Here is a 16143-nt window from a genome sequence, read left to right on the forward strand (position 1 = left end):
ATCAATCAATCTCTTCCCCTTCCCGCGAGGAGACCAGTTGGACCGAACGGTACTCTCAGTGACGAGGAGTGTCTTCGAAGCAGCGAGCGGGAAAGAAATTAACTAATGTTCTCTCTTCACGCTTCCCTTTTATAATTTGTCAATGTCCCTTCAAAGCTAAAGTTTCTACACTGTACATATGTGTGTTTGTGTGTGAGACGTTAAAAGCTGCTACTGTACTATTTCCTCGAGTGGGTCAATCATCTTCCATTCTATTTTTTTTTTTCATGTCCCTTCAAAGATGTTTCTACACCACGTATGTGTGTGAGACAAGACTTCCAGGATACACGTGTCACCAGTATTATGAAGGGCAGTCAGTTTCCAGTTTACTAGAGGGCATATGACAGTCTGTGATGCATGGTGATCCCTGCATGGCGTGTTTTATATTGTCTTGAGAATTTTAGGTGAGCAACATGAAAAACTTATATATCTATTTGTAAACATAATACGTACTCATTATTTACTTTGGGTATGGGTTTCACATTAGCTAGTATGGTTCCTGTACTTAATGTAGAACAGTGGTAATTAAAGTGCAGTAGTAACAGGTCCCAGGACACACTCAAGAAGAATGAGAAAAAGATTGTACTATTTATTTGTTGTTCTCTGTGCTACACTTCCCTCCACCACCACACACAGCAGCACAACACAACACCTCAGCGGAAGTGGATCTTCATGTGTTTGGCAATATCATTCTTCACCTTGAAATGTTTCCCACAAACATCACACTTCAACTCTCTCATGCCAGAGTGTCGGAAGATGTGCTGGTTCAAATTAGACTTAGTACTGAACCTTTTGTCACACTCTGGGCATTCATGAGGTCTTTCACCAGTGTGTGTAAGGATGTGTTGCTTGAGGGTAATTATCTGGTTGAACTTTTTGCCACACTCTTGGCATTCATGAGGTCTTTCACCAGTGTGCGTAAGGGTGTGTTTGTTGAGGATACTCTTCACGCTGAACTTTTTGCCACACTCGGGGCATTCATGAGGTCTTTCACCAGTGTGCGTAAGAGTGTGTCTGTTAAGGATACTCTTCCGGCTGAACTTTTTGCCACATTCACGGCATTCTTGAGGTCTTTCACCAGTGTGAGTAAAGGTGTGTGTGTTGAGGATACTCTTATGGCTGAACTTTTTGCCACACTCTTGGCATTCATGAGGTCTTTCACCAGTGTGTGTGAGGGTGTGTTTGTTGAGGGTACTCTTATGGCTAAACTTTTTGCCACACTCTTGGCATTCATGAGGTCTTTCACCAGTGTGTGTAAGGGTGTGTATGTTGAGGTCCTGTTTTCTGCTGAACTTTTTGAAACACTCTTGGCATTCATGAGGTCTTTCGCTAGTGTGTGTAAGGGTGTGTGTGTTGAGGTGGCCTTTTGCTTTGAACTTTTTGCCACACTCTTGGCATTCATGAGGTCTTTCACCAGTGTGTGTAAGGGTGTGTGTGTTGAGGTTACTCTTCTGGCTGAACTTTTTGCCACACTCACGGCATTCATGAGGTCTTTCACCAGTGTGTGTAAGGGTGTGTTTGTTGAGTTTCTCTTTTCTACTGAACTTTTTGCCACACTCTTGGCATTCATGAGGTCTTTCACCAGTGTGTGTAAGGGTGTGTTTGTTGAGGGAACTCTTCAGGCTGAACTTTTTGCCACACTCTTGGCATTCATGATTTTTTCCATCAGAGTGTGTGGGTGTAATTGTAGAGGCCACCCTTCCCAGGGAGTCTTTGGCCACACTCTGGGCACTCATGGTTTCCTTCAGCAGTGAGTGCAAGGCTGTGTCTGGTGAACTTGCTCTCAGTCTCCAATCTTCTCACACTCAAACGTTCCCTTTCCTTTATGGCTGGAGATGCCAGCAGCAAGGTGGTGGTGGTTCTCCTGATCACCCCTGATCCTCACACCAGGGGCAGTCTGCTCCTGCTGGTCCCGGCCACTCAGGCTGCTGCCCGGCCCTGCAGCCTCCACTGCAACACTGCTCCTGCTGTGAGGAGGCGGCAGGCCTTGCAGGAACCTCAGGGAAGCTGCAGCGGGCGGCAAGGTTCCCCGACACCACACTCAGGGACCAAGCCAGCAGGCCAGGCGCGGGATGCACCAAGGAGTCCTCAAGTCAGTGGTGCTGAGCACAGCACCCGCCCCAGACCCTCACTTCAGCACACTCAGGGACCAAGCCAGCAGGCCAGGCGCGGGATGCACCAAGGAGTCCTCAAGTCAGTGGTGCTGAGCACAGCACCCGCCCCAGACCCTCACTTCAGCACCGCTGCCTCTCCTTGCTTCTGCAGTGCCTGGCGGGCTGGTGCTGAGGTGCTGTAAGGTAACGAGGTGCTGGGGGCTGCGAGGTGCTGAGGCAAGCAGCGTCACCCCGCGGCCTCCTCGGTGTAAACACTGGCGCGGCGGCATGGAGGAACAAACACGGAGCCGGAGGTCTCCTTGTTGGGCTTTGTATCTCTTTCTAGGTCTTCCTCCTCTCGGTCCACTCTTCTTATTCACACACTTTCCTTTTCAATAGTGCGTAACTCTCAGACTTTCTGTTCGTTGCTGAAATCACGCCCTTTTCTCCCAGCACTGCGCCAGCAACACATTCACAGCTTGACAATTCTCTCCGTTTCCTTTTTGTCTCCGTACAGCCAATTAAGGCCTCTCGCAGACCTTGGTACAGCCCCAGCACCGTGCAGACCCCCCCGTTGTCTTCCTCTGATGATAATAATAATAATAATAATAATCTTATTTCACACATCGGCGTATATAAAGAACAGGACAAGTAAACGAGCGCGAACAAAATCGAGATAACTCAAATAGATGACAGCTTAATGATTATTTATGCGTGCACGGCACAGCTATGCACAATGTACCAGCCACGCCCGCCACACACACACACACACACAGGCGGAGGTGGTGAGGGAGTTCCCGGATTGTTCCACTCTACTCAGCATTACTATTTCCTCGAGTGGCTCAGGCATCTTCCCTTCTATTTCTTTGTTTCATGTCCCTTCAGAGATGTTTCTACACTGTACGCGCGTGTTTGTGTGTGTGTGTGTGTGTGTGTGTGACAAGACTTCCAGGATAGCTACACGTGTCACTACGGGTAAGGAAGCGTTGGCAGCATGGTGCCAAACACGGCTGGGCGACATGACGTGCAGCTCACCTTGGCCATGACGTGCAGCTCACCTTGGCCATGACGTGCAGCTCACCTTGGACATGACGTGCAGCTCACCTTGGCCATGACGTGCAGCTCACCTTGGACATGACGTGCAGCTCACCTTGGCCATGACGTGCAGCTCACCCTGGACATGACGTGCAGCTCACCTTGGCCATGACGTGCAGCTCACCCTGGACATGACGTGCAGCTCACCTTGGCCATGACGTGCAGCTCACCTTGGCCATGACGTGCAGCTCACCCTGGACATGACGTGCAGCTCACCTTGGACATGACGTGCAGCTCACCCTGGACATGACGTGCAGCTCACCTTGGCCATGACGTGCAGCTCACCTTGGCCATGACGTGCAGCTCACCTTGGCCAGCACCTGGTTTGACTGAAGCTCCACGGAAAATTTGGCCAGTGTAATAAATAGCCCTTTTACACTAATTCTCTCTCTTGCACATAGTCCTTAACGCTAACATATATTAACTTATATTAATATGTTAAGGAGAAGTGACGCAGAGATGTAGCAATATATAGACCTCTTCAACTCCTTCCTTCCACATCACCCGAAGAAGGAAATCCCAATATATAGCAATAAATAAGAGTATAACCTCTTCAACTCCTTCCTTCCACATCACCCGAAGAAGGAAGAGAAAGAGCAGACCTGGTATAACAGTTTGTATGAACCCATGCAGGACCCCGAGGAACCAGCTGATGGACCCACCATTGAACAAGACGAGACAGGGTTGAGAGGTCACAGGGAGAAGGTGAGGAGGGGAACACAACAACACAAAGAAGTACAGTTTTCCCCATAGAAATACAAACACATGGAATGATTATTAAAAGAAGTAGTGGAGGCAAAGAGTTATATTGAAGGCAACACTGGATGGACAGAGGCGTGGAGACAGGACCAGGGGTGTAGCTCAGGCCCTGCATACCACAACTAGGTAAATACATATACATGATGTACAGGAATAAGAATGTACTATTTATTTGTTGTTCTGTGCTACACTTCCCTCCACCACCACACACAGCAGCACAACACAACACCTCAGGGGAAGTGGATCTTCATGTGCCGGGCAATATCATTCTTCAATTTGAAATGTTTCCCACAAACATCACACTTGAACTCTCTCAGGCCAGAGTGTCGGAAGATGTGCTGGTTCAAATAAGAAACAGTACTGAACCTTTTGTCACACTCTGGGCACTCATGAGGTCTTTCACCAGTGTGTGTAAGGGTGTGTGTGTTGAGGCTCTGCTTCGTAGTGAACTTTTTGCCACACTCACGGCATTCATGAGGTCTTTCACCAGTGTGTGTAAAGGTGTGTTCCTTGAGGGAGATCTTACGGCTGAACTTTCTCCCACAGTAACGACATTCATGAGGTCTTTCACCAGTGTGTGTAAGGGTGTGTTTGTTAAGGTGAATCTTCTGGCTGAACTTTTTGCCACAGTAATGGCATTCATGAGGTCTTTCACCAGTGTGTGTAAGAGTGTGTATGTTGAGGCTCCGGTTTGTACTGAACTTTTTGCCACACTCTTGGCATTCATGAGGACTTTCACCAGTGTGTGTTAGGGTGTGTGTGTTGAGGCCCTGCTTCGTACTGAACTTTTTGCCACATTCACGGCATTCATGAGGTCTTTCATTGGTGTGTGTAATGATGTGTTTGTTGAGGTGAGTCTTAGCACGAAATGTTTTGCCACATTCACGGCATTCATGAGGTCTTTCATTAGTGTGTGTAAGGGTGTGTTCTCTAAGGTGACTCTTCACGCTGAACTTTTTGCCACACTCTTGGCATTCATGAGGTCTTTCACCAGTGTGTGTAAGGGTGTGTCTATCGAGGTCCCGTTTTTTACTGAACTTTTTGCCACACTCTTGGCATTTATGAGGTCTTTCACCAGTGTGTGTAAGGGTGTGTCTATCGAGGTCCCGTTTTTTACTGAACTTTTTGCCACACTCTTGGCATTCATGAGGTCTTTCACCAGTGTGTGTACGGGTGTGTGTGTTGAGGGTACCCTTCAGGCTGAACTTTCTCCCACACTCTTGGCATTCATGAGGTCTTTCACCAGTGTGTGTAAGGGTGTGTCTGTTGAGGATCTGTTTTGTACTGAACCCTTTGCCACATTCTTGGCATTCATGAGGTCTTTCACCAGTGTGTGTACGGGTGTGTCTTTTGAGGTCATTTTTGCTAGTGAACTTTTTGCCACACTCTTGGCATTCATGAGTTTTTCCATCAGAGTGTGTGGGTGTAATTGTAGAGGCCACCCTTCCCAGGGAGTCTTTGGCCACACTCTGGGCACTCATGGTTTCCTTCAGCAGTGAGTGCAAGGCTGTGTCTGGTGAACTTGCTCTCAGTCTCCAATCTTCTCACACTCAAACGTTCCCTTTCCTTTATGGCTGGAGATGCCAGCAGCAAGGTGGTGGTGGATCACCCCTGATCCTCACACCAGGGGCAGTCTGCTCCTGCTGGTCCCGGCCACTCAGGCTGCTGCCCGGCCCTGCAGCCTCCACTGCAACACTGCTCCTGCTGTGAGGAGGCGGCAGGCCTTGCAGGAACCTCAGGGAAGCTGCAGCGGGCGGCAAGGTTCCCCGACACCACACTCAGGGACCAAGCCAGCAGGCCAGGCGCGGGATGCACCAAGGAGTCCTCAAGTCAGTGGTGCTGAGCACAGCACCCGCCCCAGACCCTCACTTCAGCACACTCAGGGACCAAGCCAGCAGGCCAGGCGCGGGATGCACCAAGGAGTCCTCAAGTCAGTGGTGCTGAGCACAGCACCCGCCCCAGACCCTCACTTCAGCACACTCAGGGACCAAGCCAGCAGGCCAGGCGCGGGATGCACCAAGGAGTCCTCAAGTCAGTGGTGCTGAGCACAGCACCCGCCCCAGACCCTCACTTCAGCACCGCTGCCTCTCCTTGCTTCTGCAGTGCCTGGCGGGCTGGTGCTGAGGGGCTGTAGGGTAATGTGGTGCTGAGGTGCTGTGAGAGTGAGCCAGCCGGGTGGGTGCCGCCGAGGGTTGCCAGCAGGTGGGGGCGTGCACACCCCCGCCACACCCCGCCCCGAAAACCGCCAAATCCCGCCAGACCAATGTGCTTCCCCCCGCCTTAAGAAAGGCAAATAGCATTGAGGCATTATACTTAGACTTTTTCATAATACGTAGACTTTTTCATTATCCAGAACATTGTATTTTTTTCTAGAATTAACATAAGTAAACATAAAACATAATTTCAACATAAATTACACATAAATCCCATATGATTGATAGTTTATTTTATAAACAATATCATATAGCCTATAGCCTACTAATTACCCACAAAAGAAACAAATATGTATCACATGATACTGAATAAGTTAATTATTAACGGCAATAAATAAAATGCTACTTTAATATAAGAATTGTGCTTTGCAATAGGAGAGAGACAGAAATTATCTTTAGCCCATACCTGTAGCTATAACTATTTGCCTCTATAGTTGTATAATCCAGGTCCGTGTCCACGTGACGGTATGTGACGAGTGAAAGGGTTAACGTACATTGACGATGTCGGCACAAATTCTTGGCAATAAATGCCGTTTCACGACTCTGGAAGGGGGGGCGTACTATTTCATTGGGGATATACCACAATTAAGGGAGTAATTAATTAAGGCGGTGCATGCCGCCAACCATGCACCCAGACGGCTGGTGGAGAGATGGCTGATTCTTTCAAGGAGGCCCAACAAATTAACCTTTCCACTCCCATGGCACCGGGTAGGTCTCGAGCCTATGCTCCAGCACCCAGCCGGAGCGGAGACTCTACCACATGTATGGAAATTCACTTCCTTAGGCCTAGTGCCCTCCCCTCTTGACCTGACGTGACCAAGGGCAAGGAGAGGGAAAGGGAAGGGAGACGGAGAGGGAAGGGGGAGACAGGGGTAATTAGTAGGGAGAGGTCGCGGGCAGGGAGTGGGCCGTGACCCAGGGTGTGAGGGCGGGCAGGGAGTGAGGGCATGGTGTGAGGGCGGGCAGGGAGTGGGCCGTGACCCAGGGTGTGAGGGCGGGCAGGGAGTGAGGGCAGGGTGTGAGGCGGGCAGGGAGTGAGGGCTGGGTGTGTGGGCGGGCGGGGAGTGGCCGTGACGCAGGGGGTGAGGGCGGGCAGGGAGTGAGGGCAGGGTGCGGGCGGGCAGGGAGGGGCCGTGACCCAGGGTGTGAGGGCGGGCAGGGAGTGAGGGCAGGGTGTGAGGGCGGGCAGGGGAGGGGGTGACGCAGGGTGTGAGGGCGGGCAGGGAGTGAGGGCAGGGTGTGAGGCGGGCAGGGAGGAGGGCAGGGTGTGAGGGCGGGCAGGAGTGGCCGTGACGCAGGGGTGTGAGGGCGGGCAGGGGGGGCAGGGAGTGAGGGGCAGGGGTGTGAGGGCGGGCAGGGAGGGGCAGGGTGTGAGGGCGGGCAGGGTGAGGGCAGGGTGTGAGGGCGGGCTGGGAGTGAGGGCAGGGTGTGAGGGCGGGCAGGGAGTGGCCGTGACCCAGGGGGTGCGGGCGGGCAGGGAGTGAGGGCAGGGTGTGAGGGCGGGCAGGGAGTGAGGGCAGGGTGTGAGGGCGGGCAGGGAGTGGCCGTGACGCAGGGTGTGAGGGCGGGCAGGGAGGGGCAGGGTGTGAGGGCGGGCAGGAGGAGTGCCGTGACCCAGGGTGTGAGGGCGGGCAGGGAGTGAGGGCAGGGTGTGAGGGCGGGCAGGGAGTGGGCCGTGACCCAGGGTGTGAGGGCGGGCAGGGAGTGAGGGCAGGGTGTGAGGGCGGGCAGGTAGTGGCCGTGACCCAGGGTGTGAGGGCGGGCAGGGAGTGAGGGCAGGGTGTGAGGGCAGGCAGGAGTGGTGACCCAGGGTGTGAGGGCGGGCAGGGAGTGAGGGCAGGGTGTGAGGGCGGGCAGGGAGTGGCCGTGACCCAGGGTGTGAGGGCGGGCAGGGAGTGAGGGCAGGGTGTGAGGGCGGGCAGGGAGTGGCCGTGACCCAGGGTGTGAGGGCGGGCAGGGAGTGAGGGCAGGGTGTGAGGGCGGGCAGGGAGGGGCCGTGACCCAGGGTGTGAGGGCGGGCAGGGAGTGAGGGCGGGCCGGGAGTGAGGGCAGGGTGTGAGGGCGGGCAGGGAGTGAGGGCGGGCAGGGAGTGAGGGCAGGGTGTGAGGGCGGGCAGGGAGTGAGGGCAGGGTGTGAGGGCGGGCAGGGAGTGAGGGCAGGGTGTGAGGGCGGGCAGGGAGTGAGGGCAGGGTGTGAGGGCGGGCAGGGAGTGAGGGCAGGGTGTGAGGGCGGGCAGGGAGTGAGGGCAGGGTGTGAGGGCGGGCAGGGGTCATCATATATAGCGGCCTCGAAGATAATTTTGATATTAAGAATGATATGAAATTTACTGGACAAAATGACGCAAGGACGCCAAGAAATCGCCAAGCAGGACAGAAATCCGCCCAAAAAACCGCATCAAAATTTCCCGCCAACCTGGCAACCCTGCGCCGCGGCCTCCTCCGTGTAAACATGGAGGAACAAACACGGATGACGAGATGTTCTATAACGCCATGGCTCATTACCACTCCCTGCACCCTGCTGGCGGTCATTCTCTCATCATATTACGGGTCTCACCATTTCCTCCCTGTATGTTTATCTGAGTACTGTACACGTTTCTTATATAACTGCATATCACACTATGTCCTAGGGTTGGGATGGCATATGTCCCTCCCTTCTCATTTGCTGTGTACTCTTTGCAATAATAAACCTTCATTCAGGCAACCCATCAATTAATCAATCCATCAATCACTTGCCCGTGTTAGTATCAGCGTTACCAGATTATCGTACTCAGAACATCATCGTATTTTCCTGTTTCTGACCCGTAACCATTGCAGAAAAACATCGAGTATTAACCATTTGAACACTAATTGTAAATATGTCTCGTTATCAGTGTAGGCGCGATAGTTTTGTGGCCTCAAGCAGACGAAAAATATATGCCTAGTACGACAATCTTGGTTAGTAAATGTCCTCTGCTCTTGCTCTTGCTTTACAGTTGACCCGTTGGAGAGAACCTACGGGGGGCATCGAGGAACAAACACGGATAACGCAAGTGAGTAGAGATATTTCCTCCAAGTATTAATCTGTATATACGTTAACAAGTCTTCCTTCGTTATATATAAATTCTAACATCCTATAAGTAATCCCTCCTTGTACTTGTAGGGTCCATGAGGCCTCCTGTACGCAAGTAGAAACCTCTATGGATATCTATGTAATTCCCGTCCCCGGCTACAGATCCATAACACCATGCTGAAGGTCTGTTATTTTTCCTTTTTTTCTCCTGTCTCCTTCTATGTTACCTGTCCATATGCCCAGGTAAGGTAGACGGGACTCTTAGGCAGCCATAGAGGTGGGTATGACCTTAAATAATGGCGTAGATAAGGCGGGATGAGGAGAAATATGAGAACATCTTACCCTCCCACACGCAAACACTCACATACTCCGCCTGTTATTTTCATTTTTTCCTCCTGTCTCCTTCTATATTACCTGTCCATATGCCCAGGTAAGGTAGACGGGACCCTTAGGCAGCCATAGAGGTGGGTATGACCTTAAATAATGGCGTAGATAAGGCGGAATGAGGAGAAATATGAGAACATCTTACCCTCCCACACGCAGACACACACATACTCCGCCTGTTATTTTTCCTTTTTCCTCCTGTCTCCTTCTATATTACCTGTCCATATGCCCAGGTAAGGTAGACGGGACTCTTAGGGAACCATAGGGGTGGGTATGACCTTAAATAATGGCGTAGATAAAGCGGAATGTGGAGAAATATGAGAACATCTTACCCTCCCACACGCAGACACTACATACTCCGCCTGTTATTTTCATTTTTTCCTCCTGTCTCCTTCTATATTACCTGTCCATATGCCCAGGTAAGGTAGACGGGACCCTTAGGCAGCCATAGGGGTGGGTATGACCTTAAATAATGGCGTAAATAAGGCGGAATGAGGAGAAATATGAGAACATCTTTCCCCGTGAAGGACAGTTTCCTAATGACCTTACGATACAGACCAGTTGCCTATTGCCGATATATCAGTGACCTTTTGCCGATATAACAGTGACCTATTGTGACCTTTTGCCGATATAACAGTGACCTTTTGCCGATATAACAGTGACCTATTGTGACCTTTTGCCGATATAACAATGACCTTTTGCCGATATAACAGTGACCTTTTGCCGATATAACAGTGACCTTTTGCCGATATAACAGTGACCTTTTGCCGATATAACAGTGACCTTTTGCCGATATAACTGACCTTTTGCCGATATAACAGTGACCTTTTGCCGATATAATTGACCTTTTGCCGATATAACTGACCTTTTGCCGATATATCAGTGACCTTTTGCCGATATAACAGTGACCTATTGCTGATATAACAGTGACCTTTTGCAGATATAACAGTGACCTATTGCCGATATATCAGTGATCTTTTGCCGATATATCAGTGACCTTTTGCCGATATAACAGTGACCTATTGCCGATATAACAGTGACCTTTTGCCGATATAACAGTGACCTTTTGCCGATATAACAGTGACCTTTTGCCGATATAACAGTGACCTTTTGCCAATATAACAGTGACCTTTTGCCAATATAACAGTGACCTTTTGCCGATAACACTGACCTTCCGATACAGACCAGTTACCCATTGCCGATATAAGTAACCTTTTGCCGATAACACTGACCTTCCAATACAGACCAGTTACCCATTGCCGATATAACGCTAACCTTTTGCCGATAACACTGACCTTCCGATACAGACCAGTTACCTATTGCCGATATAAGTAACCTTTTGCCGATAACACTGACCTTCCGATACAGACCAGTTACCCATTGCCGATATAAGTAACCTTTTGCCGATAACACTGACCTTCCGATACAGACCAGTTACCCATTGCCGATATAACAATAGCCTTTTGCCGATAACACTGTGACCTTCCGATACAGACCACTAACCCATTGCCGATAACATTGTAGTCTAATCAACGTTGAGGATGCTAACCTATTTGCCGATAAAACTAACCTTTCGCCGATAACGTAAGCCATCAACGGTGAGGACAGTAACCTAACCTGTTGCCGATAAAACCTAACCTTCTCCCGATGATATTGTGACCTACCGATACTGACCAATACCTATTCCCGATACTACTATTACTACTACTACTACTACTATTACTACTACTACTACTACTATTACTACTACTACTACTACTACTATTACTACTACTACTACTACTATTACTACTACTACTACTACTACTATTTTTTCACAGGGAGTCGTTGGTTTGGTCACAGGGGGCGCCTCTGGGCTGGGCCGAGCGACGGTTGAGCACTTTCTCAAGCAAGGAGGTCGCGTGGTGATGTGCGACCTTCCGAGTTCACAGGGGTCAAAGATCGTGGAGGAGTTGGGCAGCGAGGATCTGGTGTTCGCCCCAACGGATGTGAGTTTCTTTCTACCTATATGTGACTCTCTCTCTCTCTCTCTCTCTCTCTCTCTCTCTCTCTCTCTCTCTCTCTCTCTCTCTTTAAATTTGTCTTTATTTTTGTGATTTTTTTTATATATCATTAATTCTCTCTCTCTCTCTCTCTCTCTCTCTCTCTCTCTCTCTCTCTCTCTCTCTCTCTCTCTCTCTCTCTCTCTCTCTCTCTCTCCATATCTCTCCCCTTTTTCTATCTCTATCTCTCTCTCTCTCTCTCTCTCTCTCTCTCTCTCTCTCTCTCTCTCTCTCTCTCTCTCTCTCTCTCTTTTACTAACTTAATTTTCTCTCTACTTAAATCTCTCTCTCTCTCTCTCTCTCTCTCTCTCTCTCTCTCTCTCTCTCTCTCTCTCTCTCTCTCTCACACATTCATTTCCTTCCTCTCTCCCTTTTCGTGTGTGTGTGAATTATGATTTGATTTCCATTCCTTTTTTTCGTCATATATTTTCTTTTTTTGTGTTTTGCCCCCCCCCCCCCCCCCCCCCCCCCACAGGTCACCTCCCCCAGCGATGTCGAGGCGGCGCTGATGGTGTGCCGCGGGAAGTTCGGCCGCCTGGATGTGACTGTGAACTGTGCCGGCATTGGGGTCGCGAACAAGATCTTCAGCCACAACAAGGGCACCATCCACTCCTTCGAGGACTTCATGCGAGTTCAGACGGTGGGTGCTTGGGGGGGGGGGGGATGGGGGGGGGGGATATCGGGGTCATCATAAACACAGCGGCGTTGATGGGTGGGAAGGTCAGGCGGGTTCTCTTGCTCTCCCTCCCTACAGTCTCACTCCTTCCTCCCTCTCCCTCCCTCTCACTCCCTTCCCTCCGCAGGTCAACCTTGGCGGAACCTTCAATGTGACCCGACTGGCCGTTGCGTTCATGGCGGAGAATGAACCCAATGAGGATGGACAGCGCGGGGTGGTTGTAAACACGGCCAGCATCGCGGCGTTCGACGGACAGATAGGCCAGGCAGCGTACGCGGCTAGCAAGGGGGGCATTGTTGGACTCACCCTGCCGGTAGCGAGAGACTTGGCGGTGGTTGGGATTCGTGTGTGTACGATCGCGCCTGGTAAGTATTGCAAGACATAGGCAAGGTTATTCTCAAGCTATTTACCATTAGTCAAACCTACTGGAAATGCTAGAAACTCCTATGAAAGGCTTGTCAAATATGTGTTTTTAGGTTCATAGTACAAAAGAAGGGGCACACTACCACCAGGGTCATAAAACTGCCCCTGGAAATGCCCACAACTCCTACAAAAGCCTTGTCAAATATGTGTTTCTTTATGTTCATGGTACAGAAGAAGGGTCACACTATCACCAGGGTGGGGGCTTCGTGGTGCAGTGGTTAGCACACTCGACTCACGACCGAGAGAGCCCGGGTTTGATTCCCGGGTGGAGTGGAAAAATTTGGGCGGCTTTTCCGATACCCGGCAGTGAATAGGTATCAGGTATTAATTGGGGGTTGTGTCCCGTCTCCTGGGATCTGTTCCCTCTTCCTATAATTCCTTCCCCTTCTGTCTCTCTCCGGCTTATGACCACAGATGTTGCGCCGACTAAACGAAACTTTCCAACCACCAGGGTCATAAAACTACCCCTGGAAATGCCCACAACTCCTATGAAAGCCTTGTCAAATATGTGTTTTTAGGTTCATAGTACAAAAGAAGGGGCACACTACCACCAGGGTCATAAAACTGCCCCTGGAAATGCCCACAACTCCTACAAAAGCCTTGTCAAATATGTGTTTCTTAGATTCATGGTACAGAGGAAGAGTCACACTACCACCAGGGTCATAAAACTACCCCTGGAAATGCTAGAAACTCCTATGAATGCCTTGTCAAATATGTGTTTCTTTATGATCATGATACAGAAGAAGGGTCATGAAACTACCCCTGGAAATTCCCAAAACTTCAATGAAAGCCTTGTCAGATGTGTGTTTCTTTATGTTACTGGTACAGAGGAAGGGTCACACTACCACCAGGGTTAAAACTACCCATGGAAATGCCCCCAAAGCCTTGCCAAATATGTGTTTATTTGGTTCACGGTACAGAGGAAGGGTCACACTACCACCAGGGCCACAAAACTACCCCTAGAAATGCCCAAAAAGCCTTGTCAAATATGTGTTTATTAGGCTCACAGTATAGAGGAAGGGCCACACTACCACCAGGGTCATGAAACTACCCCTGGAAATGCCCACAACTCCTATGAAAGCCTTGTCAAATATGTCATGAAACTACCCCTGGAAATGCTAGAAACTCCAATGAAAGCCTTCTTAAATATGTGTTTCTTTATGTTACTGGTACAGAGGAAGGGTCACACTACCACCAGGGTTAAAACTACCCATGGAAATGCCCACAAAGCCTTGCCAAATATGCGTTTATTAGGCTCACAGTATAGAGGAAGGGTCACACTACCACCAGGGTCATGAAACTACCCCTGGAAATGCCCACAACTCCTATGAAAGCCTTGTCAAATATGTGTTTCTTAGGTTCATGGTACAGAGGAAGGGCCACACTACCACCAGGGTCATGAAACTACCCCTGGAAATGCCCACAACTCCTATGAAAGCCTTGTCAAATATGTGTTTCTTAGGTTCATGGTACAGAGGAAGGGCCACACTACCACCAGGGTCATGAAACTACCCCTGGAAATGCTACAAACTCCAATGAAAGCCTTGTTAAATATGTGTTTCTTTATGTTACTGGTACAGAGGAAGGGTCACACTACCACCAGGGTCAAAACTACCCATAGAAATGCCCCAAAAGCCTTGCCAAATATGCGTTTCTTGGGTTCACGGTACAGAGGAAGGGCCACACTACCACCAGGGCCACAAAACCACCCCTGGAAATGCCCACAACTACAAAATCTCGAAAAATATGGTCATCTAACATAACTGCCCCCTCCCCCCCACAGGCCTTTTCCGCACCCCACTCCTGGAAGCACTACCGGAGAAGGTCCAGACATTCCTCGCTAAGACCGTGCCATTCCCCCCCCGCCTCGGCCACCCCTCGGAGTACGCCCGGATGGTGGAGGCGATCGTGACCAACCCGATGATGAATGGGGAGGTGGTCAGGCTGGATGGTGCCCTCAGGATGCAGGCTTGAGGTGGGTGTAAGGATAGAGGCAGGGAGGGTTAGTATGTGGAGTGATTCTGGTGGGTGTAAGGATAGAGGCAGGGAGGGTTAGTATGTGGAGTGATTCTGGTGGGTGTAAGGATAGAGGCAGGGAGGGTTAGTATGTGGAGTGATTCTGGTGGGTGTAAGGATAGAGGCAGGGAGGGTTAGTATGTGGAGTGATTCTGGTGGGTGTAAGGATAGAGGCAGGGAGGGTTAGTATGTGGAGTGATTCTGGTGGGTGTAAGGATAGAGGCAGGGAGGGTTAGTATGTGGAGTGATTCATTTGGGTGTAAGGATAGAGGCAGGGAGGGTTAGTATGTGGAGTGATTCTGGTGGGTGTAAGGATAGAGGCAGGGAGGGTTAGTATGTGGAGTGATTCATTTGGGTGTAAGGATAGATTCATTGAGGGTTAGTATGTGGAGTGATTCTGGTGGGTGTAAGGATAGAGGCAGGGAGGGTTAGTATGTGGAGTGATTCTGGTGGGTGTAAGGATAGAGGCAGGGAGGGTTAGTATGTGGAGTGATTCTGGTGGGTGTAAGGATAGAGGCAGGGAGGGTTAGTATGTGGAGTGTGATTCTATACCTGTGTTGTTGATTCATTCCTCTCTCTCTCCCTTCCTTCCCTTCCTCTCTCTCCCTTCCTTTGCTTTCTCCCTCCTTCCTCTCTTTCCCTTCCTTCTCTTTCTCCCTCAATCTGTCTTTCTCTCCCTTTCTTCCTCTGTTCCTTTTTCTTTCTCTCCCTTCCTTCCTTCCTTTCTGTCTTCACTCTCCCTCCCTCCCTTCTTCCCTCACTTTCCTCCCCTCTCTCTCCCTTCCTTAATCCGTCATTCTCCCTCCCTGTACAAGGCAGCTCCTTTGACCCTAAGCTCCCGTGTATCTAACCCCACCTAATATCGCTGTCCATGAATTTATCTAATCTATTTTTTAATGCAACAATTGTATCCGCATTCACTACATGACTGCTAAGCCTGTTCCACTCATCCACCACCCTGTTAGTAAACCAGTTTTTGCCTATGTCCCTGTTGAATCTGAATCTATCCAGTTTAAACCCATTACTTCATGTCCTACCCGGTTCTCTTACCAACAAAACCTTATGAATATCCCCCTTATTAAAGCCCTTCATCCATTTATAAACCTCGATCATGTCTCCACGCACCCTTCGCCTTTCCAGAGAATGCAAGTTTAGCTGTTTGAGTCTTTCCTCGTATGGCAAGTTTCTCAACCCCTGAATCATCTTAGTCATCCTCCTCTGCACCGATTCTAACACCATGATATCCATTCTATAGTAGGGTGACTTCCTTCCCTCCCTCACATCCTCCTCCTCCTTCATTCCTTCCCTTCTTCCTCCATCCCTCCTCCTCCTCTTCCTCTGTAGCAGGTTTATGA

The 16143-nt window shown here is 50.0% G+C and overlaps 3 protein-coding genes and 2 long non-coding RNA genes across 8 annotated transcripts in view; 2 read left to right on the forward strand and 3 right to left on the reverse strand.

The window, feature by feature from the left end:
* The window catches only part of LOC126988550 (uncharacterized), a 44601-nt gene that overhangs the window by 9571 nt on the left and 18887 nt on the right, over nt 1–16143 (forward strand). The window lies entirely within an intron of this gene.
* Nucleotides 615–1796, reverse strand: LOC126988544 (zinc finger protein 782-like). Its single transcript, XM_050846853.1, has 2 exons — nt 1697–1796; nt 615–1612 (listed from the first exon to the last, which is right to left on the reverse strand). Exons 1-2 carry the CDS (start codon nt 1773–1775, stop codon nt 693–695), a joined length of 999 nt encoding a protein of 332 aa, XP_050702810.1. The 5' UTR covers nt 1776–1796; the 3' UTR covers nt 615–692.
* On the reverse strand, nt 615–5467 carry LOC126988542 (zinc finger protein 418-like). Its single transcript, XM_050846795.1, has 2 exons — nt 4216–5467; nt 615–691 (listed from the first exon to the last, which is right to left on the reverse strand). The coding sequence occupies exon 1, from the start codon at nt 5465–5467 to the stop codon at nt 4217–4219; it is 1251 nt and encodes a 416-aa protein (XP_050702752.1). The 3' UTR covers nt 615–691; nt 4216.
* Nucleotides 9321–16143, forward strand: part of LOC126988545 (3-hydroxyacyl-CoA dehydrogenase type-2-like) — an 8319-nt gene continuing 1496 nt past the window's right edge. The window contains exons 1-5 of one of the 2 annotated variants that reach the window (XM_050846854.1): nt 9321–9430; nt 11452–11619; nt 12149–12313; nt 12477–12714; nt 14556–14747. In XM_050846854.1, coding sequence (XP_050702811.1) covers nt 9422–9430; nt 11452–11619; nt 12149–12313; nt 12477–12714; nt 14556–14746 — 771 coding nt within the window. In that variant the 5' untranslated portion in view covers nt 9321–9421 and the 3' untranslated portion in view covers nt 14747. The remainder of the gene's footprint in view (nt 9431–11451; nt 11620–12148; nt 12314–12476; nt 12715–14555; nt 14748–16143) is intronic. The other variant, XM_050846855.1, reaches the window with a different exon arrangement.
* Nucleotides 9462–11434, reverse strand: LOC126988549 (uncharacterized). 3 transcript variants are annotated; one of them, XR_007742237.1, is made up of 5 exons: nt 10844–11434; nt 10629–10716; nt 10519–10562; nt 10327–10414; nt 9462–10240 (listed from the first exon to the last, which is right to left on the reverse strand). It is a non-coding gene; the product is annotated as an uncharacterized LOC126988549 (long non-coding RNA). The 3 variants fall into 3 exon arrangements; XR_007742236.1 differs by lacking the exon at nt 10519–10562 and having other exon boundaries at nt 10327–10434; XR_007742235.1 differs by lacking the exon at nt 10519–10562 and having other exon boundaries at nt 10327–10456.

Source organism: Eriocheir sinensis, chromosome 69, assembly GCF_024679095.1.
Source record: "Eriocheir sinensis breed Jianghai 21 chromosome 69, ASM2467909v1, whole genome shotgun sequence".
Lineage (NCBI taxonomy): Eukaryota > Metazoa > Arthropoda > Malacostraca > Decapoda > Varunidae > Eriocheir > Eriocheir sinensis.

Bases quoted from the DNA above. Each gene is read 5' to 3' on its own strand.
- LOC126988544 (XM_050846853.1), bottom strand. From the start codon at position 1,775: ATGAGTGCCCAGAGTGTGGCCAAAGACTCCCTGGGAAGGGTGGCCTCT. The intron at 1,613-1,696 runs ATCATGAATGCC...CTGGTGAAAGAC, and splicing joins CACACACTCTGATGGAAAAA to CTCATGAATGCCAAGAGTGT.
- LOC126988542 (XM_050846795.1), bottom strand. From the start codon at position 5,467: ATGAGTGCCCAGAGTGTGGCCAAAGACTCCCTGGGAAGGGTGGCCTCT.